Source organism: Marmota monax, unplaced genomic scaffold (assembly GCF_021218885.2).
Source record: "Marmota monax isolate L192 unplaced genomic scaffold, Marmota_monax_Labrador192_F-V1.1 WCK01_AAM20220418_F8-fsc00092, whole genome shotgun sequence".
Taxonomy (NCBI): Eukaryota; Metazoa; Chordata; class Mammalia; order Rodentia; family Sciuridae; genus Marmota; species Marmota monax.
In genome coordinates this window covers 45075-66789 of record NW_026692583.1, presented here as the reverse complement: position 1 = coordinate 66789, position 21715 = coordinate 45075, and the positions used below count along the sequence as shown (strand labels likewise).

The following is a 21715-nucleotide window of genomic DNA, read 5'->3' as shown; positions in this document are numbered from 1 at the left end:
AATGCCACTGAATTTCAAGGGTAATGAGGTCAAAGATTCTCTTTTTTAATATCCTAGGCCATTTGTCCAACTCCTTCCCTCTTTTATCTTTAAATTTCCTGTTGCTCTTGTGCTGTTGAAATAATTTTCTATGATTCGAAGGTGCTGTGAGTTCCGGGCTGATGGACCAACGGGAGATGCCCACTCCCCAGGGAAAGCTGCTTGCCGCAGCCCATGGCGAGACCCAGAGCCCCTCACCCTGGCTCACCCCTGAACTGGGGCCTCGGCGCCGGCCTCTGCAGCCCCAGCTCTGGGCCTCCTGCCTGGCAGTGCAGACGGCGACCTGAGCCATGGGGGGAAAGCAGACTCAGACCCTCGAAGGAGCCTTTTCAGACTCATCCCAGTCACAAGGAGGGTCCAAAGGGCTGTGAGAATAGGCTGCGCATTGTGTGTGCGTATGCACGTGTGTGCGTGTGTGCACATGTGTGTGTGCCCGTGTGCGCACATGTGCATGTGTGTGCACATGTGCGTGTGTGCACATGTGCGTGTGTGTGTGCACATGTGCATGTGTGTGCATGTGTGTACACACGTGTGTGAGTGTGTGTGTGTGTGTGTTCCTGCTTCATGACTCAGAGACTGAGGGGTGCAGGCCCCCCGCAGGGAAGCTGGGACTCAGAAAATTGAGTCTTACTGGCTTGAAGAAACGGAGGCAGAGTTGGGGATGACAGTGGCTATGGGAAAGTGAGGGGCTAATCCTGGAGAAGGAAGAGCCTTTGGCAAGGAGCCTCAAATCCCGTGTATAATCTGCCCAAATCTGTGGTTGACCCTCTGAAGGCTCCAAGAAGCTCAGATTAATCACGTCTTTAACCAAAAATCAACAGCACGATTCTTCAGAGATGTGTAACTGAACCCGGAGCCTCTACCAGGCATCGTCCACGTTGTCTTCAATGATCAGAAACAAGAAAATGAGACCACAGAGCAGAGGAAAACCTCAGTGGAGGTGCATACGATCATCAAACGCGCATCATGAACAGTTTAATCATGGACATTAAGGAGAATAGCCTGCTATGGTTTGGAAGTGGTGGCCCCCCAGTGTGGCGAGGTTAAGAGGTGGCCCCTTTGAGAGGTGGGGCCTGGGGGAGTCACTGGGTCACTGGCAGTGTGCCCTGGGAAGCGATTACAATGGTTTGCATGGGACCCTGGTTAGTTCTCATAAGAAGGTTGTCAGAAAAGCACGAGGCTGGTCCTGGAATCCTCTGGCTTCCTTTTCTCCACGTGATCTCTCTAGAACAGGAGCTTCCGCTCCTGGGATCCCCTCCGCATGAGGTCCCCACCAGAGACCTAATGGATGGGACCACCTTTTCTTTAAACTTCCTAGCTGAGCGAAATAAACCTTTCTTCTTCAGCAGCCTCATTTCTTTTGTTATAGCAATAAACAACAGACTAGTACAATGGATAGAAATGGAGAAACAGAAACTATAAAAAGAATAAATTTTAAATTCTAGCTTGGAACTACATAAACTATGCAATAAACACATTTTACTAGGTGCCTTCCCAGAAGATTAGAGATGATGGAGGGGAAAAGTCAGTGTACTGGAAGATAGACACATGGAATGATCCAAGAGAAGGGAAAAACTGGAAAACATGTATCAGGGTCCTGTGGGACAGCAACGGGACCTCCATGTGGAGCTGGAGTTGGAGGAGAGGAGAGAGAAAAGGGGGCAGAAGAGACACCTGAGGAAATAATGGCTGACTTCCAACTCTGTGAAGGACCTGCTGGCCACTGGACCCTGCAAGCCCACTTCTAGAGAATTGGAAACAAATGTCCTGCCGAGGGGCAGATGATGCTCACAGCAGCCTTCGAAGCTGGCCAGAGCTGAAAAGAGCCCCGACGTCCGTGGGCTGGTGAGTGGACAGTGCTGTGCCTCGTCCACACAGCAAAGTCCAGCCCCATTGTGAGCAGGGACCCGCCACCCAGGGCCAGGACAGGCCTCCTGTTGTGTGGTGATAGAAGCAGCATGTCAGGCGCCTCCAGGGTCCAGGAATACTGGAAATGGCAAAACTGGAGCTGGGTAAAGTCGATGAACGGCGGCTGGAGACCGGGAGGGTGGCAAGTGCATCCTCTGCAAGGGCATGCGGGCATCCTTCAGGGTCGTGGGAACATTCCAGGTCTTGACGGTGGTGACAATTACATGATTCTGCATTTGTCAAAACTCCTCTTCTTAAAATAGGTGAATGTTAACATATGGATATTATATTTCAAGATAATGTGTTTATATATTATGATTGTTTGCTATGCAACTGTCTTGCATGGACTTCAATTTTTGAAATTAAAAAGAAACTTATCAAACATTAGTCAATGTCAAAACTACTAAACTCCAGCTCAGTGCACACGGAGGGCTTGGGAGCTAAATGAGAAGTCATCTCGGCTTCCTCCCCAGGGAAATGGCTTCAGCTGACTTCCAGGATTCCCGCAGCCTGACCCTCATAACTGAGGCGTAACTATTTCAAAGATGGAGCATGGGGTGCACCCTCTTCCTGAGGTTTAGTATTGAATATTTTAATATCAGTTCCCCAGGAGCAATGAATTCCAAGTGAGACCGGAGCTCAATCTTACCTTTGGGTTTTTGAGATTCCAGCATACAACAGCTTTGCCATTTCAGACTTTTCCAGAGTGAAGGGAAACTCTTTTGCAGAAAAATTCCCAAACAAAAGTTTACCCCAGGCGCTGGGGTTATGGCTCAGCGGTCGAGCGCTCACCTAGCATGTGCAAGGCACTGGGTTCAACTCTCAGCACCGCATAAAAATATTAAAATAAAGGGTATTGTGTCCAACTACAACTAAAAAAATATATTTTTTAAAAAGAAAGTAACCCCCAGCTGTTCTGGAGGGGAATGTCTAAGAGCAGGAGGGGGATGATGCATGGACGGCCAGGCTTGGGCAGGAGTGGGGCCTCACACACGAGGACATCCTTGCACATTCCCTGAGGAAGATGAAGAGGTGTCTGTTGAGGTGTCTTCACTCCAGGTTGGCAGCTCACTCGAGCATTCGCCCATCCCTTCATGATCTTTTCATAGGGTGCCCTCTGTGGCTCAGGTACTTTTCTGGGTGCTGGAGGTATCGCAGTGATTATGCAGGACAAAGCACTACCCTCATTGAGCTTCCCGCCAGGCATGAATCGCCCACCCAAAGGCAAGTGCACGCAGTGTGTCCTCTGGTGTTAGCGGAGGGGTGGGGGACTCCAGTGTGCGTGATGGCCCTTTAGCTGCTTTATCAGAGAAGACCCCTCCTTACAAGGCAACCTTTGACCAAGCCCTGAAGGTCCGGGAGTGAGTGGCTGGTGAGCAGCCTGGGTGGCCCAGGTGGAGGTGTGGGCTGGTTTAGAGGCCACAGGGCAATGCACACCTGGGGCTCCAGCAACAGCAAGGGCAGGTGTGGCTGGGGCAGAATGAGCAGGAGACTCTGGGGTCAGGGGCCAGGCTGTGCAGGGCCTCGCACAGAACCCTGTCTAAGGACCTGGCTCTTGTGGGAAGGAGCTGAGAACAGGAGAATGGAAAGCCCTGACTTATGTCCTACCAGGAGTGTTCAACTGAGCACAGTGTAGAAAATAGAGTGCAGGGGCGGTGGCGAGGGAGGGCGCAGAGAGCCTCTTCAGGAAGTTATTGCAATAACCAGGATTCGACGGGGATAATGACTGGTACTGGCAGGAAGTCATAGCCGAGGTGAGAGTGAAGATAATTTTAAAACACATATCTCCGAAGCAAAATGACAGGCTTTCTGGACACATTGGATGTGGCTTTGGAGGAGGGACAGGGTTCAGCACACCCAGAGATTGACCTGAGTGACAAGAAGGATGGACACAGAGGCCCTGAATGGTGATGAGGAAGACTGCAGTCAACTTCCAGCTCCAGCCCTTTGTCTGAGAGCAGCAAACACCCCAGGAGGTGCCGTCAGAGTCTGTCCCAATAGATGTGGCTCTAGGTGAAGCCGAGCCTCCTGATCTAGTGTTCCTGGGCAGCTCATCTTGGACCTGATCTTTGTAGGTCAGCAAGGAACAAAGCCCTGGTCATAACTGGCACAGTCTTCTTCAGGGACAGCCCAGGGAAATTCTTTGGGCATGATGTTGCTCCGTCTCCCAGCAGGGAAAGCACCAGGGCTCAACATGAATTGGCGGTGAGAGCAGTCATAGCTGCCAAAGTGCCCTAGTGACCAGGCCAGGCTGCAGGGGCTGGACTTACAGGCACCTCCCATGGCCACCTGGAGGGGCCCAGGGAATCAACATGCACAGGGCATGACCCCAGGACCCTGGTCTTGCTAGCTGCTGCTCTCACTTCGGGGAGACAAACTGCCTGTCAGGTTTGGAGAAAATCCTGCTAATGAGGCCCACCCCGCACAGCCTCAGAGTGGCCCTGGGCAGTACAGCACAGAGTGGCCAGGGCTTATGACTTTGCTCTTCCCTTTCCCCATCTGTGGATATAACTGAGTGGGGCTGGGGAGGCAGTGTTCCCTCAGTAAATGTGCAAATCAGTGGGAGAGAACTGGCTTCTGAGGGTCTCCAGGGCACACCTGGAGCCAGAGGCGTGGTGGGTGAGTGCCACTCTCCTGGCAGTGTGGCCTTGCCTCCTGTGCCCTAGGCAGGAGCTAGGCTCACCTCCCCCCCGACCCCCCCCAGCATGCAGGAGAGTGACCTTTTCTGGGCCTGCCACAGGCTGGCCAAGTGACTGCCTGTGATGTCCCCTCCTAGCCAGATCATTCCACCATTCCATCCTCAGTGAGCAGAGGGCCAGGGCTCTCCTTTACCTGGAGTCAGAGATCGAAACTCTAGATGCAGAACCGAGTGCCTAATGGCACCACCTGTGTCAAATAAGGCAAAGAGTCATCCTCGCTCCAGCTTGCAGGTGCAGAGGAGGTCTCTGGTCGATCCCTGGGGAACTGATAACTTTGGTTGTCCGAGGGCAGTAGCGTAGGTTGTTGGGGTCCGCAGAGCAGCAGGGGAGGAACATTTTCATGGTTCTCTTTCACCTTCTGAATCCTGGGAATGCATCATTTGTTTAAAAATTAGCATTTTGTTATAAATCAAAATCCGGTTCCCAGCTCTGCTCTCAGGCGAAATGCTGAATGTTTCCCCTGGGATCTGCACGGAGTTAACAAGATCCGATGCTTGTCCACTTGCTTATGTCCCCTGTCTGCCACTTCACTGCTCACATTGGTCAGCACGGGCTTGTTTTTCCTCTCCAAGGACATGGAAATAGAAATTGATCCCTGGGAGCAATCCATTGGGCATTTTATATAACAAGAGATTCTCCCCAGGCCCGTAGTAGGAAAATAGGAAGAAACAGAGAGAGGGAGGGAGGGAGGGAGAGAGAAAGAAACTTGTATCAGGAACTTGGGGTAAGATGGTCCTGAGCCGTCATATCTTGGAAGGGTTTGGGATGTTGTCAGAAAGATAGCGACAGAGGAAAAAAAATAATTGTGGCAATTGTCTTAGCTGTCTCCTGGCTTGTCACGGTGATGCTGATAAAATCAAATAAGCTGGAAGCGGGTGAATTGTTAGTGTGAGAAATCGCCGTGGGTCTGGCAGCTCAGGAAGCAGCAGTGCCCAAAGTGTTTGCTCATTACCAGGATTTATTGTTTTCAGCTCTGGGAAAATGTTGGTAAGCAGAAATGGAGCCGCTCACCCCAGTTTGCCAGGTACTTAAAATTTTTTTAAAAATGGAACAAGACAAGGATGACATCCTTTTCCTGGGGTCTGGAAGTAGGTCAACGGGAGCTGACGTGCTGGGGCTGATCCAGGAGGTCCACGGAGGGTTGTGGGGCGTGCGTGTACACAAGAGCCTGCTTGAGATTGAAGCAAAACCAGAATAAATTGAGCAAGAGGAAGCCGAGGATGGTAACATTCTATTTTAAGGAAGATATTTCTTGATGAGAGAAAAGGGTAGAAAATAATCTCATGGCAGCGCTCCTGTGCCCACTCCCGGCTGGCTTTATTTTTTTCAATTTTCAAAAGGAATGTGTGTCACAGAGATCACTGGAGCCTTTATGTCACTCTTCCTGATCTCACTTCTCCCTCCTTTCTCTGAGGAAGATGTTATAATCACCTTGAATGTTTTAGATTTTAATATAAACTGTGGAAGGTTGCTGCATGTGTTTACCACTGGATGAAAATAATCACAACATGCATGTCCTTTTCACAAATTCATCCTCCTCTCATTTTTTTCTACATTAAAAAATTGAACTGTAATTAACATGTCACAAAATCCATCTTTTTAAAGAGTCAGGGGTTTTTAGTGTGTTCATAAATCTGTTGGAGTCGTCCCCTCTGTGTGGTCCAGAACCCTGTTATCACCTCTCCCCTCCCAGCAGTCAGCCATCCTCTGTCCCCTAGCTGCCCCAGGCCTTGGCAGACGCTAGTCTATTTCCTGCCTTTACAGATTGGCCAATCCTGGACATTTGGACATTTCATGTGGGCTTTTGTGACTGACTTCTTTCATGTAATAAGCTGTTTTCAGGGTTTGCGGGCACAACAGCCCTTGCCACTACTTTATTCCTCTTATGGTCGCTGATACGCCTTCATCTGGCAGCACTACGCTCTGTCTCCACCCATCACTTGATGAGCACTGGTGCTGTTTTTACCTCCTGGCCATCATGGACAATGCCCCCAGGAGCATCCGTGCACCAGGCTTATGTAGATGAATGTCTTAATGTCACTTGGGGATGTAGCTAGAAGAGAAATGGCTGAGTCCTAGGGCAACACTGTGTTCAGTTCTTTTTGAGGAATGGCCAGGATGTTTTCCACGTCAGCTGCACCCTGTTACCTTGCTCTTCACAATGGGAGGCTTCCAGGCGTCTCCCACCCTTGCCAAGTTCTCATTTCCCTGTCTTTCAATTAGAGACATCCTAATGGTGTCACACGTCATTCTGGTCTTCATTTGCATTTTCTTAGTGGATAATAAGGTTGAGTGTCAAAATAAATCTATTTAAATACTTTGCCCAATTTTACTTGGGATAGTTTTCTTTGTCTTGTTGAGTCTTAAGCATCCTTTATATTTGGGATACGTGTCCTTTGTCAGCGACAGGATTGCAAAGTTTCCCCTCATTCTATGGGTTGTCATTTCACTTGGCTGACAGCTCCCTCTGAAGTACCAGGGCTTCCCATTTTGATGAAGTTTGATTTCCTGTCTCTCCCGTCTGTGTTCATGCTTTTGATTTCCTATCTAAGAAATGGTTGCCTAAGTCAAGGTCACAAAGATTATTGCCTATGTTTTCTTTCAAAAGTTTTTATCATTTTTCTCCAACCTCCAGGAGGCATTTGACCTGCTCTCTGATGCCTTTGCAGGTGTGTGATGCAGGGTCCAGAGCCGTGCTTTTCTTGTGTGAATGTTCAACGGTCCCAACACCATCTGTAGAAAAGGCCAGTCTTGTCCCTAGTGAGTTGTCTTGGCATCCTGTCAAAGAGCAATTGATCAGAAATGTAAGGGTTTATTAAATTATTTTCCATTGATTTATTTGTTTGTTCTTATGCTAGTACCAAGCTTTCTTGAATTCTGTATCTTTGTAGTAAAGATTGAAATTGGGAAGTATGAGTCCTCTAACATTGTTTTTCTCTTCAAAAAATAGTTTTAGCTACTCTGAACCACTTGAATTAGCATATGGATTTTGGGATCAACTTGTAATTAATGCATAAAAGGCACTTCAAAGTTGTGTTGAATTTGATCAATTTGGAGATTTACTATGTTAATACCATTAAGTCATCTAATTCATGAACATAGGACACCTTTTAAAATTTATTTAGGATTGATTTAGTCTTTTAAAAATTATTTTAGCTCATTTTGTAGTTTTAAGTATACAAGTCTTAAACTTACTTTGTTAAATTTATCCCTAGGTATTTTATTTTTCTTGATATGGTAATTGGAATTGTTTTATTAAGTTTAAGTTTATAGCGAGATTATTCATCATCAGTATATAGAAATGCAATTAATTTATGTATATTGGTCTTCTATGACCATGTTGAAATTAATTTTTGATTCTGATTTTTTTTGAATGTGTATGTGGGTTTCTTAGAATTTTCCATATGAATGTTGCATGGCCTGTGAATGAGGAGAGTGTCACCTTGTCTGTCCCTCCCAATCTTGACACCTTTTGTTTCTGTTTCTTGCCCAGTGGTCCTGCGAGGAACTTAGTGAGATGTTGAGCAGAAGTGAGAAGAGACGTCTTTGTCATGTTCCCAACATTGGGCAGAAACCTTCTGGCATTTGCCATTAGGTTTCATATGAGCTCTGAATTTCTCCCAGGTGCTCTCCTCAGGCTAATGATCTTCCTGCCTTTTCTATTTTGTTGAGTGTCTTTAATATATAAGTGAACTAGGGCTTGTCGAATACTTGCTGCCTCAAGGTGGTCTATTTTAATAACATGGCACATTACATGGATTCATTTTCATGTGTCGTACTGATTTTGCATTCTTACAATAAATTACACTAGGTCATGTGTAGAATTATTTCTGTATGTTGATGGATTCATCTGGCTAGTGTTTTATTGAGAATTTTACATCTATATTCATAAAAGATATTGGTGCATAATTTTCTTTATCTTTATATGGTTTTCTATCAGGGCAATGCTGGCCTCACAACGTGAGTTGGGGAGTGTTCCTTGATGCTCTTCAGGGGTGAGGAGAGATTCTGTGAAGGATCCGTGATGATTCTGTGTTGAATGCTTGGTAGATTTCATCCATGAAGCCAGCTGGCTCTGGATTTTTCTTTGTAGTCAGGTTTTGTCTACGAATCCACTTTCTTTATTTTCTAACAAATAAATGTTTGATTATGTAATTTCAGAGCGGTCTTGTCCCTGTAGGATGTCCCCTGTTCTGTCCAGGTTATCTGCTGTGTAGGCCCAGAGTTATGCAGAGGGTTCCCTGTGGGCCTTTTTATTTCCTTACAGTCTGTGGTGACGTCCTGCTCTCCTCCTCATTATAGCAGTTTCTCTTCTCTCCCTTTTTCTAGGTCAGTCTAGCCAGAGGTCTGCTGATTCCTTCATCTGTTCAAGAAGCCAACTTGAGGTTCTCCTGACTTTCTCTGCTTCTCTCTGTTCTCTATTTCACGCATCTCCACTAGCGTCTCTATACTGTCTCCTGAGTCTGGTTTCACTAATTCCTTGTGGTGGAGGGTTAGGTTATTGATTTGAGAAATTTCTCCTCTTTAAAAAAAAATATAAACTTAAGTAGCTCTAAACTTACCACAAAGCACTGATTCACTGCATTCCACAAATTTTATATGTTTTGCTTTCGCATTGGTATTTACTAATTTCTGGTGCTTTCTTCTTTAACTCATTGGTTACCTAGAAGGGTTTAATGTTCCCATATTTATGACTTTCCTAACTTTCTTTTGTTATTGATTTTTAGTTTTATTCCATTGTGGTGGGATATCACATACTGTCTGATCTCAACTCTTTCAATTTGTCGAGGCTGGTTTTGTGGCCTAATTTATGCTCAGTCATGAAGAACGGTCCCTGATCACTTGAAAGGCAGAGGCCCTTGCCATTGCTGAGTGGATGTTCTGTAGATGTTTTTCGGGTTTAGCTTGGTTTATACTGTGGTTCATTTCACCTTGTTGATGTTCTCCCAGTTGTCTTAACCATTCTTGAAGGTAATGCATTGAAGCCTCCAAGTATTATTGTTGAATTTTCCATTTATCTCTTGTTTGTTTCTGGTTTATATATTTGGGTGTTCTATTGTTAGATACATATATGCCTATAATTATTATATTTTCTTAATGAACTTATCATTATAAAATATCTGTCTTTGTCAATAGTAATAACTCTTGTCTTAAAGTCCATTTTTTTCTGATATTTGTATAGTGACTCAGCCCTATTTTTGTTAGTTTGGCTGGTATTTTTTTCCTATTATTTTATTTTCAACTTAACATGTGTCTTTGAATTTGAGGTATGAATCTATCTATTGGCTGGAGCATTTTTTAAAAAATCCATTTTGCTCATCTCTGTGTTTTGTTTGGAGTGTTTAATCCATTAACATGTAATGTAATTACTGATAACATGGTTTATGCCTTCCTTTTTGCTATTTTTCTATGTTTTATGTCTTTTCTTCCTCTATTTCTCTACTAATGCCTTCTTTTCTGACAAATATTTTCAAGTTTATAAATTTAATCTCCTAGTGTTGCCTTTTTTAAATGCCTTTTTTGGGGGGTTATTTGGCCGAGGGGTCAAAGTCCACATCTTACTTTATAGCAGTCCATTATGGTCTACTTGCAACTGAATTCCAGTAGTATGCAAAGCTTTTGTCCTATGTAGCACTGTTTTCCCCTCTTCTTTTGTGCTGTTGTTGTCTGACAAATTATCTTACTATGTTATATGATCATCATCATGGATTTATCATTAGAGCTTTATGCAGTTGTCTTTTATTTTTTTAATAAATTAAATTATTTATTTATTCTAATTTGTTATACATGGTGGTAGAATGCAATTCACTTCATACTACACATATAAAGCACAATTTTTCAAGTGATTAATTGTACACAGATATTTTCACACCGTTCGTGTCTCCATGAATGTACTTAGGATAATGGTATCTAACTCACTACACCATCATTCCTACCCCTTTGCTTTCACTCTTCTGCTCCCTCCCCTTTGCCCTATGTACAGTTCCTCCATTCCTCCCATGCTCCCATCACCCAACATTATGAGTCAGCATCCTCATATCAAAGAAAACATTCGGCCTTTGGTTTTTTGGGATTGGCTTCCTTCACATAGAATTATATTCTCCAACTCCATACATTTACCTGCAAATGCCATGGATTTTATTCTCTTTTAATGCTGAGTAATGTTCCATATATCAAAATTTCCCTATCCATTTATCTACTGAAGGGTATTTGGGTTGGTTCCAAATTTAGCTATTGTGAATTGTGCTGCTATAAACATTGATGTGGCTGTGTCCCTGTAGTATGTTGCTTTTAAGTCCTTTGGGTATAGACCAAGGAGTGGGATAGCTGGGTCAAATGGTGGTTCCTTTCCAAGTTTTCCAAGGAATCTCCATACTGCTTTCCAGAGTGGTTGTATGAATGTATAAATGTATGAATGAATGTATGAATGTTCCTTTTTACCCATGTTCTCGCCAACACTTATTGTTGTTTGTATTCTTGATGGCTGCCATTCTGACTGGAGTGAGATGAAATCTTAGAGTAAATCCAGCTACTTTGCTGAATTCATTTATTAGTTCTAGGAGATTTCTGGGGAATGTTTTGGGTCTTCTAGGTTTTGATTTGCATTTCTCTAATAACTAGAGATGTTGAACATGCTTTCGTGTTTGTTGATTGATTGTTTATCCTCTTCTGAGAAGTGTCTGTTCAGTTCCTTAGCCCATTTATTGATAGGGTTATTTGATTTTTGGTGTTAAGGTTTTGAGTTCTTTATATATACTAGAGATTAATGCTCTATCTGATGTGCTTGTGGTAAAGATTTGCTCCCATTCTGTAGGCTCTCTATTCACCTCACTGATCATTTCTTTTGCTGAGAAGAAGCTTTTTAGTTTGAATCCATCCCATCTATTGATTCTTGGTTTTTATTCTTGCACTATAGGAGTCTTATTAAGATGTGGGGGGGAGCTAATCTAATATGATAAAGATTGGGCCTACTTTTACTTCCATTAGGCACAAGGTTTAATTCATAGGTCACTGATTTACTTTGAGTTGAGTTTTGTATATGGTGAGAGATAGAGGTTTAATTTCATTTTGTTATATGTGGATTTCCAGTTTTTCCAGCACCATTTGTTGAAGAGGCTATCTTTTCTCCAATGTACATTTTTGGTACCTTTGTTTAATATAAGATAACTGTAGTTATGTGGGTTAGACTGTATTCTGTACCATTGGTCTACAGGTCTATTTTGATGCCAATACCATGCTGTTTTTGTTACTATTGCTGTTAGTATAGTTTAAGGTCTGGAATAGTAATGCCACCAGCTTCACTCTTTTTGCTAAGGATTGCTTTGATTATTCTGGGTCTCTTATTTTTCCAGATGAACTTCATGATTGCTTTTTCTATTTCTATAAGGAATGTCATTGGGATTTTGATTGGGATTGCATTGAATTTGTATATTGCTTTTGATAGTACAGTCAATTTGACAATATTAATTCTGCCTGTCCAAGAAAAAGGTAGATCTTCCCATCTTCTAAGGTCTTCTTTAATTTCTTTCTTCAGCATGTTGTAGTCTTCATTATAGAGGTCTTTCACCTCTTTTGTTAAATTTATTCCCAAGTATTTTTTCTTGAGGCTATTGTAAATGGGGTGATTTTCCTAGTTTCTCTTTCAGTGGATTTGTCACTGATATACAGAAATGCCTCTGATTTATGGGTGTTGATTTTATATCCAGCTACTTTGCTGAATTCATTTATTAGTTCTAGGAGATTTCTGGTGGAATGTTTTGGGTCTTCTAGGTATAGAATCAATTTGTCTGCAAGTAGTGATAATTTGAGTTGTTCTTTTCCTATCTGTAGCTCTTTAATTTCTTTTGTCTGTCTGATTGCACTAGCTAGAATTTCAAGAATTACATTAATAGAAGTGATGTAAAAATTTTTGATAAAATTCTGACAAATCAAATACAAAAGCATATCAAAAAGATAGAACACCATGATCAAGTGGGGTCCATCCCAGGGATGCAAGGTTGGTCAACATATGGAAATCAATGAATGTAATTCATCATATCAGTAGACTCAAAGATAAAAATCACATGATCATCTCAATAGATGCTGAGAAAGCATTTGATAAAATACAGCATCCCTTCGTGTTCAAATCTCTAGAAAAACCAGGGATAACAGGACCATACCTCAAACATTGTAAAGGCCATCTATGCTAAGCCCCAGGCCAACATCATTCTAAATGGAGAAAAATTGAAAGCATTCCCTCTGAAAACTAGAACAAGACAGGGATGCATTTGTCTTTTAAATGAGCTAGTAGAAAAAAAGTTATTCTGAAAATTCATACTCTCTTTTATATTAAACTGTAAGGCCAACTATATTGGTACACCTTATTTCTTTGTATATAATGGATTTACTGTGTAGAGTCCTTTCAATTCAGCTGGAAGAAATACTTTTAGTATTTCTTGTGAGGAATGTCTTGTAGCAATGATTTCTAACTTTTTTTTTAAATCTAGGAATGTCTTAGTTTCATCTTCAGTTTTGATGGATAGTTTTGTTGGACATGGAATTCTTGTCCTTCCCTCCCATCCCCTCATTCCTTCCTTTTTGTCTGTCTTTATCTATTTTTTTTTCAGCATATTGAATATAATATGCCATCCAACCACCTTCTGGCCTCATGGTTTCTGATGAGAAATCAGCCATCAGTCTTACTGATGCTGCCTTTACTTGATTTGTATCTTTTCTTCTGCTTCTTTAAAGATTCCCTTCATATTTTCAGCTTTTGGAATTTTAACTATGATGCATCTTGGCATATATCTCTCCTGAGTTTATCCTATGTACAATTGTTGGATATGAAAGTTAATGTTTTTTTCCTCATAAAATTAGGGAAAGTTGTTTTTCAAATAGCCTTTCCCCCCACTGATTTCTCTATTCCCTGTTCCTTTAGGACCCCAGTTATGTGTGTATTCATTCTCTGGTCTCTTGGACTTTGTTCATTTCTTCTCTTTTGTTTTCTTTCTCTTATTTATTTTGAATAATCATTACTGACTTATCTTGGAGTTGGCTGATATTTTTCTTCAGCCTAGGCAAAAGTTTTGCTTAACTCCTATAGTGAATTTGATATTTTAGTTGTTCTTATTTTCAGCTTCGGATTTTACATCTGATTCTTTCTGTATAATCTCTATCCCACTGGTCTTTCCCATTCAGTGAGACATTGCTCTCAATTTTTTCCTTAGTTCTTTAGACAGTTTCCTTTGGTTCTTTTTATATGTTCAAATATCTTTAAAGAATCATTCACTAAGAATGACACCTGCCATTTCTAAGGGACAATTCCTATTAAATATTCTTTCCCCCTCTCTATGTGTTTCATAATTCTTATTTATTTTTACATGTCCTATGTTTTTGCTGGAAATTGGAATTTTAATAAAATAATGTGCAACTTAGGGAAATCAGATTACTTTCCTCTTCTAGAGTTTTTTTTTTTTTGGTAGTTAGTACCATTTATTTTTAAAAAAATATTTAAAAATTTTTCATGAATTTCTTGAGCTGAAGCTGCAGTGTGTGTATACTTTGACACACGTGGCCCCTGAAATCTCTGTTTAGCTAGCTCATGATTGGCCAATGTGGCCAGCTAATCTCCTGGTCAGCTAATGATTGTCTAGAACTTTCTCTAAGTGCTTTGAGTCAGAAGTCTTCAGGCTTTTGCTGAGAGCGCTGTGTGTTTGGTTTTTGGAAGGAGCACAATGGATATTGGAGACAGTTTGCTCTTCCTCCTCCACTGGATTGATGCTTCCCCTTCCCTGTCCAGTGCCAAAAGACATCCCATGTGCCTGGGGATCCTCTGAATTCCCACTGAGTTCCTGGTGGGGCCTTCTTTGGGAGCCCTGAGAGCAGGGTTGGGCAGTGGGCAGTACGTTGTGTTGTTCCTTTCCCCCTCCTGTGTCACATGAGGTGGTTGCTTTACTCTCTCTGTGCCACAGTTCTCCTCAGGCGGCTCCTCCTTGGCTTTCACTCAAGCTGATCTCCACCTCTCCCTCGACCTGGACCTGCAGAGGACACTGATGCTCTTCCTGAGGACTATGAGCCTCCACTGAAATCTTCTCCAGTGAGCACATCTTTACCTGTGGTTATGTTTTAGTCAGCCTTTTCACTGCTGTGGCTAAAATATCTGACCACAACAATTTTAGGGAAGGATAAGTTTATTTGGAGGCTCACGGTTTCGGAGGTCTCAACTCAGACACTAGGCTCCATTCTCTGGGCTCTAGGTGAGGCAGAACATCATGGCGGAAGAGTATAGTGGAGGGAAGCACCTTACATGATGATTAGAGACCAAGAGAGAGAGAGACTCCACCCTCTCCAGATATAAAATATATACCCCATAGCCCTGTCCGCAAGGAACCACTTCCTCCAGCCACACCCCACTCACCTCCTGTTCCCACCCAGTTAATCCCATCAGGGATTAATTCACTGATTAGGCTAGGGCTAGAACCCAACCATTTCTCCTAAAACCTGTTTGCATTGTCTCACACGTGAGCTTTTGGGGGACACCTCACATCTAAACCATAACAGGTCATTAGACTATGGATTTAGGTACAAGATCATGGGTATGCAGTAAAGAGATATGCTAATGATTGGGTTGGCATTTGATGAGAGAGGGCATTTCTAATTAAATCTAGCTTTCAGAAAACAGGATTTAACTTGAAAGAGGTATTTCATGGAACCCAAGGAGCTACCATGGGAATCCGCCAGAAGCTCTGGGATGGTCTATTCCTTTCTGTCCCTCTTTTCACTCTGACCTAGGTTTTCAGGTCTCACCTACCTGGCAGAAGAGGTCACCTCATGGCTGCCTAGAGTTTATATTTTTCTTTGAAAAAGCAGCCAAAACCAAGTTTGGAATATGCTAGTTGGACTTTCTCATTCCCAAGAGCTGTCCCTCATCCAGGTGAGGTCATGGTTGACTGCTGAGTCCAAAGCCAGGGCATAGAAAGGGGTCTCAGGATAAGACTGGGCCACGTCCTGCCCAGTGGATGCACAGGAAGGGCCTGGGAGATGAATTCTCAATGAACAATCACCTGTGTGCTGGGAACACAGCTCATGAGGTTTCTGCTAGAGGTCAAAACCAGACTGTGTTTTCTCTAAGGCCACAATGTCTCTAGGGACTTAGGGATTTGACACATGAGCAAAGTTATTCAGGCTGTTGGAGAGCTTCAGTGCCGTGGCAGTGGCCAGCACTCTGCTACCTTGCTGGCCGTCACCTCTGGGGAGTGGGACAGCGTTATCTGACCTTCGCTCCCTCCCCAAGAAGTCCTGTTATTATTAGTCCTTGGTTGTGGATTCTCCACTTTAAAAAATACTGACAGCTAATTCAAATTGTGTAAAAATGAGGTCATGGAGACAGTTAAGTGAAGCGTGGCTTTGGCCACGGGCAGTTCAGCAAGGCCAAGTGGCAGCTTTGGGGTTTCTGCTTATCCTTCCCCTCTGCCAGCCATGCAGCAAGGGGAGCCTGTTCTGTGGACTAGTCCCGATGGACAGCTGTGGAGTTTTTAAAGGAGATGGACATAGCAATTTGGTGATGTGCTGATGACAACTCAGGGCTCCCGAGTGTTCTCTGCCACCAGTGCCTGGCTCCTCAACCTGCAGCAGCCCTCCAGAGCGTGCCGAGAGGGAGCAGGGCGCCTTGACCATGCCAGTGCGGAGGGAGGGCTGCCTCTAAGGAGTGGCAGGAGGACTCCATGCTGGACTCTGAGAAACCTTCATCAGATCAGCATGAAAACCCAGCGGCTGAGCGCCGGGCGAGGGCCTCTGCTCTGCTGAGGGGCGGGCAGTAGGGCTTGGTCCTTTCCTCCCTGGGAGACCGGAGTTGGTGGGGACTCCGAGAGCAGGAGGGATGTCAGGAGGGGACAGAAGGGGGCCACAAGGGATGTGAACAGCAGGCTGTATGGCTGCCCTTCCTTAAGCGGCCCAGTCCACGGCAGGTCTGTGTCCTCCTGACACCTGTAGAACAGCCCCTCTGCTGTCACTGGTGCGAGTTCCCCTGAGGCCTCCCAGGGTGCAGCTGCACAGTCCGACTCGCTGATTTGGGCCAGGCAATGTCCTAGGTCCTGGGGAGACATTAGTGGGCAAAACAGGAGAAAAATCATGTGTGTGTGTGTGTGTGTGTGTGTGTGTGTGAGAGAGAGAGAGAGAGAGAGAGAGAGAGAGAGAGAGAGAGAGAGAGAGCCGATAGATATCATCAGCTAGTGGCAGTACGTTCGAGGGTAAGGGCTGTGGCAGAGCTGGCCAGGATGGGGTGGGGAGGCAGGGACAGGCCTGGGCAGTTGGCAAGTGGCAGAGGGGGTGGCGTTCTGAGGATGCTCTTTTTGTTTTTACTTAGCACCTTGTGTTCGTGCTGATGGCTTGGGACACATTTTTCCTGTTTTTTTTTTTTTTTGGCTTAAAATAGATTTACTCATTTATTCAACAAACGTTTGCTGAGGATCTGTTTGGCTTCCATCCATCTTTTGGGTCTCAGCTCAAATGTCAGCTCCTTCCCCGGGCATTCCCTGAGCACCCTTTCCTGTTGTAGTTCATATGCTATTTTAAAATGAAAAATGGTATTTATAAATGGTAATGTTTTAAAATTGAAAATTTCAACCTTAAAAAGTTTTAATTCTTCTATTTTACTTTTATGATAGCCTTTATCAAGGTGCAGACTTGCCTTAGTTTTTAATTTACCTGACTAGTACAGGGGCTCACCTCTTGGCCACCAGTGAGCTCTGGGTGCCCGGCACAGGGGAGCTCCACACGCCACCCTGAAAGGTGAAGGGTGGGGTGCTGAGGGGACTGTGGTGCCAAGCCTGGGCTTTGGTGGCTTCCACTCAGCCGTGGGAGAGGAGCCTCTGTAGGAGAGCCTCAGAGCACTTACCAGCCAGGCAGAAGGACCCACCCCAGGACTCCCCGGCTATAGCTTCTTGTGTGCAGTGAGTTAAACAACATCTGAAATCCCACAGCTTTCCAAGCACCACGCCGGTCCCACCTGGCACAGTGACGGCACCATGACTGCGTCCTCAGGTGCTCGCTGTCCAGGGAGGGGCGGAGGCTCAGTCTCTAGTGGCCCACAGGTCCTGTCCCTGACATTTGTTCTGTGATTATTGTTCACTGTTTATCTCGCGTTTTCTTCATTTTTAATATTAATGCCCAGAAAGAGGCTCCTAAGAGAGAACAGCTGAGGCCAGAGGCAGCCTCTGTGGTCCCACTTCTAGAAAGACTCCCAGGGGTGGGAAGGACATCACCACCTCGTCCTGGTGGCTCAGAACCATCTAGAAGTCTGTGGGGGAAAAACAGTCCATGTAAAGACACACTTGCTGGAGGAGTCAAGGCCCCCTGACCCTGTGCCCTCTGCCCTCCTAGGAAGAAATCTGCTGCCCTGGTGAGTGAAGCTGCCAGTGGCTGAATGTGGCCTGGGGACAAGCCACCAGCTCGGGCCCCACGCCTCCCCCTTGACAGGTGGGAGCTGCAGCCACTCTGGCCTAGGGAGGAGGCACCATCCTCGCTGCAGGAGGAATTCCCAGGAGGCTGGGCTCCCAGAGTGCAGGTCCCTTGGGGAGCAGGCTGCGGGCCAGGGCCAGGGGCACTGCATGCCCACCCAGCACACCCACACTCCCACACGCACGTTCACTCTCACTACCCCCCCACTCATGTACACACTCACATACTCTCTCGTGGTCATTCACTGCACACATACACATTCACCAACCTACCCTCCACACCCACACTCACTCCCACAGACACACCTACACTCACACACACTCACACACCATACCCACACTATACACTCACACGCACTCTCAAACACACACTTTCACACTCACTCACACACACTCACTCACACTGCACACACACCTCTCCACTCCAGGAGAACATGCCTGGTGACGATCCCTGGCTGAAACTCAGATCTTCATCCCTTAGAGACTGTTGTGCTCGTAACTTTGAGCACAAACTTTTGAACCCCAAGACCCTTCTCTGAGTTTGAAAGGCCCCTCAAGAGCAGGTCAGAAGTGGGCTGTTGGACAGTAGGAGCCCTTCTCCCTAGAGAAGGACTTACCAGTGAGTGCGCCAGCCCCCACAGAGCATGTGGCCTCCTTCCTCTGCATTGATGAAAGTACTCTAAAAAATCCTTAATGCTGCGTGAGCACCTTTACACTGATGTGACCAAAATTCCTGATACAAATAATCCAAGGAGGAAAAGTTTGCTTTGGCTCATAGTTTCAGAAGTCTCTGTCTGGGCTTGGCTGACTCCATGGCTTTGAGTTGGAGGTGAGGCAGAAAATCATGGTGGAAGGGTGTGGCAGAGGAGAGCAGCCCAGCTCGTGGAAGCTAGAAGTCGGGTCAGGGGAAGGAGCCAAGGACAAGACGTCGTCCCCAAGGCACCCCCTGTAAGTGACCTGCTTCCCCGACCGATGCCCTACTGCCTTCAGTTTCCACCATCTCCCAGCAGTGCATTCAGATTATGAGTCCATCCAGTGGATTCACTCATGGATGAGGTTAGAGCCCCATGATCCAGTCAGTCCCCCAAGCCCACCTCAGGACATGCTGCACTGGGGACCAAGTCTTCAACACATGAGCTTTTGGGGAACATTCCAGGTACAACCACGAGACAGATGGAAACAACGGACTGAATCGCTGTTCCACACATCACTGGGCTCTGGCAGCTCCTGGGGCTGGTCCATCTCACAGGCTGGAAAGTCAGGGAGGAGCAGGAACCTCCTGGGGTGTGGCAGGGAGACCCTCTCAGGCAGACCCCACCCCTGCCCCAGGAGGCCATTCTCTGTATTCACCCAGGACCAGAGAGAAGACTTAGCAGCACCAAATAACAGACCAGACAGAGTTGCCTCCACATCCTCTCCCTGGATTCCTCTTCCCCCTTAGCTTCTCTGAGGTCCTGGGAAGGCTGAGAGCCCAGGAGGCGTTGGGAGAAGCCTCCTAGTTCTGGTAAAGACCAGAGAGAAAGTGGAGACTTGATCAGATTTGGTGTAGGAGGAGATGGGACAGGTGGATGGGGGCAGTCCTGTGACCAGAGAGCCTGCAGGCCAGGATGAGGTGGGCAGGGAGGGGGCGGAGCCGTGAGCTGAGCTGCTGGGCTCCTGATTCCTGTGGCCCTTGGCCACCCAGGCCTGGCCCTCTGTCTCTCCTTTCTTAGCCTTTTCACTGTAGATGTCCAGTCAGTGGGCCATGCTCTGTCAACACTGTCATGTGTGGAAGGTGGCAATCATTCCCTTGGTTGACAAAGAGGAATGGGCCATTTATTGTGTCCTTGACATTGTGCTGAGTTATGTGCTTCAAGCTGAACTTTAATATGTGTTTGTTTTCCAGAGTGAATGGCTCCGTCTACGAGATCCTGCAAGTGGACTTTGGCATCGACAACAGCAGTGGCTTGGCGGGGGCCCAGCAGATCACCTGGCAGGTGGAGTACCCAGCTGAGGACTCCATGAGCGAGCTGGTGGTCTCCGAGATCTTCGTCAGCCAGACAACCTTTGTGGGCATCGTCCCTCTTGCAATGGTGAGCAGCTTCAAGAGAGGTGTCGCCGAGAAGTTCCCTTTGAGTACTTTGATCACTCCAATGTCACGGAGCAGAGTGTCATCTTCTCTCCCATGCACTTGGTGCATGTTGTTTAAATAAGGATAATATTCTTAAACTGCATTTCATTTACCTGCTTTCCATAATGGCCCCTGGAAGCTGTTTGGGGTCTACTGTGTAAACCCTTTTTCATTTGTGGAGACTATGGGATGGTTTCCTGGGGAGCCCTTGTCCTTTATTTTCTCCATCTGTGTGCATGTCAGGACCCAGTGCTGCGCTGAGGGGAGAGGGTTTTATTGAAATGTATGGGGGGCGGGGAGTGGTGCTGGGGACAGAGCAGTGTGTGCCCAGGAACCAGCCCCTTGTCAATTGGCTTTGCCCTGAGAGTCCCCAGGTGGCCCCGGATTGGCAAACTTTAATGTGCAGATGGACCAAAAGAGCCTTGTTGGGAACTGCCCAGCTGAACTTGGACAGGATCCCAGAGCCGTTAAACTGCCTGTGGTTTTGCTTCACGGGCCTGTAGGTGGCTGGGTTTACTGTGTTTGGCTGAAACTCTGCTCACACCTAAGGCCCAGGGGCCACACCTGAGGATGGAGTCATGGATGATCTTCCAGTTCTGAAGAGGAGGGTGCTGTGGGCCCACGGGAGGGCCATGTGCTCCATGCTCTTCTGTCCTGGAAATGAGCATTCTGCACTGAGTTGACCTTCCTGCTGGGGACTCACACACAGGTGGTCTGGGGCAACCTGTGGCTGCTTTGATCATCAGTCACTCAGGTTTGAAACCAGAGTTGAGACAACTGCAGCTGAAAACCCTATTAATTAATTAATTAATCCACAATTAAGGCCCCCGTCTTGAGATGCTGGCGGGTGCCCTTGGCCTGGAGCACCTGCTCCCTGCATCTCCCTGGGTTGGTCCTTTCCTGTACCTTGGCTGTTAGAGAGGCACCTTCCCCGACCACCTGGGCTTTCACAGCCCTCCGCCCCCTCCCTGCCCTTCTGTTTCCAACCATATCTTCCCATTTTATGGTCCTCACAGACGTTGCCGCTGGTTGATGTTGGAGTTCATCTGGGGACCTTCCCCCTGGAAGGTGGGATCCTGGTCAGTTTCGTCCACCCCTGTCTCCATGACACCTGTAATAATGTGTGGCAGGTTGATGTTTGTTGGATGAATGAATGAACCCTGTGCTTGAATCCAAGAGACTTTGCTAAAAGCACTCCAGCCCTCTTTGGTCAGTGGTGACATTGTCTCTCAATGGGCCACATGACTCAGGGGCTGTGCTGATTGAGATGTCACTCACAGGGTCAGTCTCAGGGTGGGGACACAGCAGAATTGGGGGGAGGAGCTGGCAACAAGTTCCTGGTTGTGAATGAAGGGCTGGGTGACAGTGTGTGGCCTGGGGTCAAGATGCAGGTTGGCTGGACAGTATTTTGCCAGAACTGCCACTCTTCCCAGGGAGCCATCTCTTTCTTGGTGACTGGAACAGAGGCCAGTGAACAGAGCTGGGTGCTGCTCCCTTGGGTGGCTGCCTGCAGCTTGTGTGAG

The 21715-nt window shown here is 46.0% G+C and overlaps 1 protein-coding gene across 1 annotated transcript in view; it reads left to right on the top strand.

The window, feature by feature from the left end:
* LOC124093532 (transmembrane protein 132B-like) overlaps positions 1-20355 on the top strand; it is a 150850-nt gene extending 130495 nt beyond the window's left edge. The window contains exon 4 of the mRNA XM_046445984.2: positions 19968-20355. Coding sequence (XP_046301940.2) covers positions 19968-20274 — 307 coding nt within the window. The 3' untranslated portion in view covers positions 20275-20355. The remainder of the gene's footprint in view (positions 1-19967) is intronic.
* The last annotated feature ends 1360 nt before the right edge of the window (positions 20356-21715 follow it).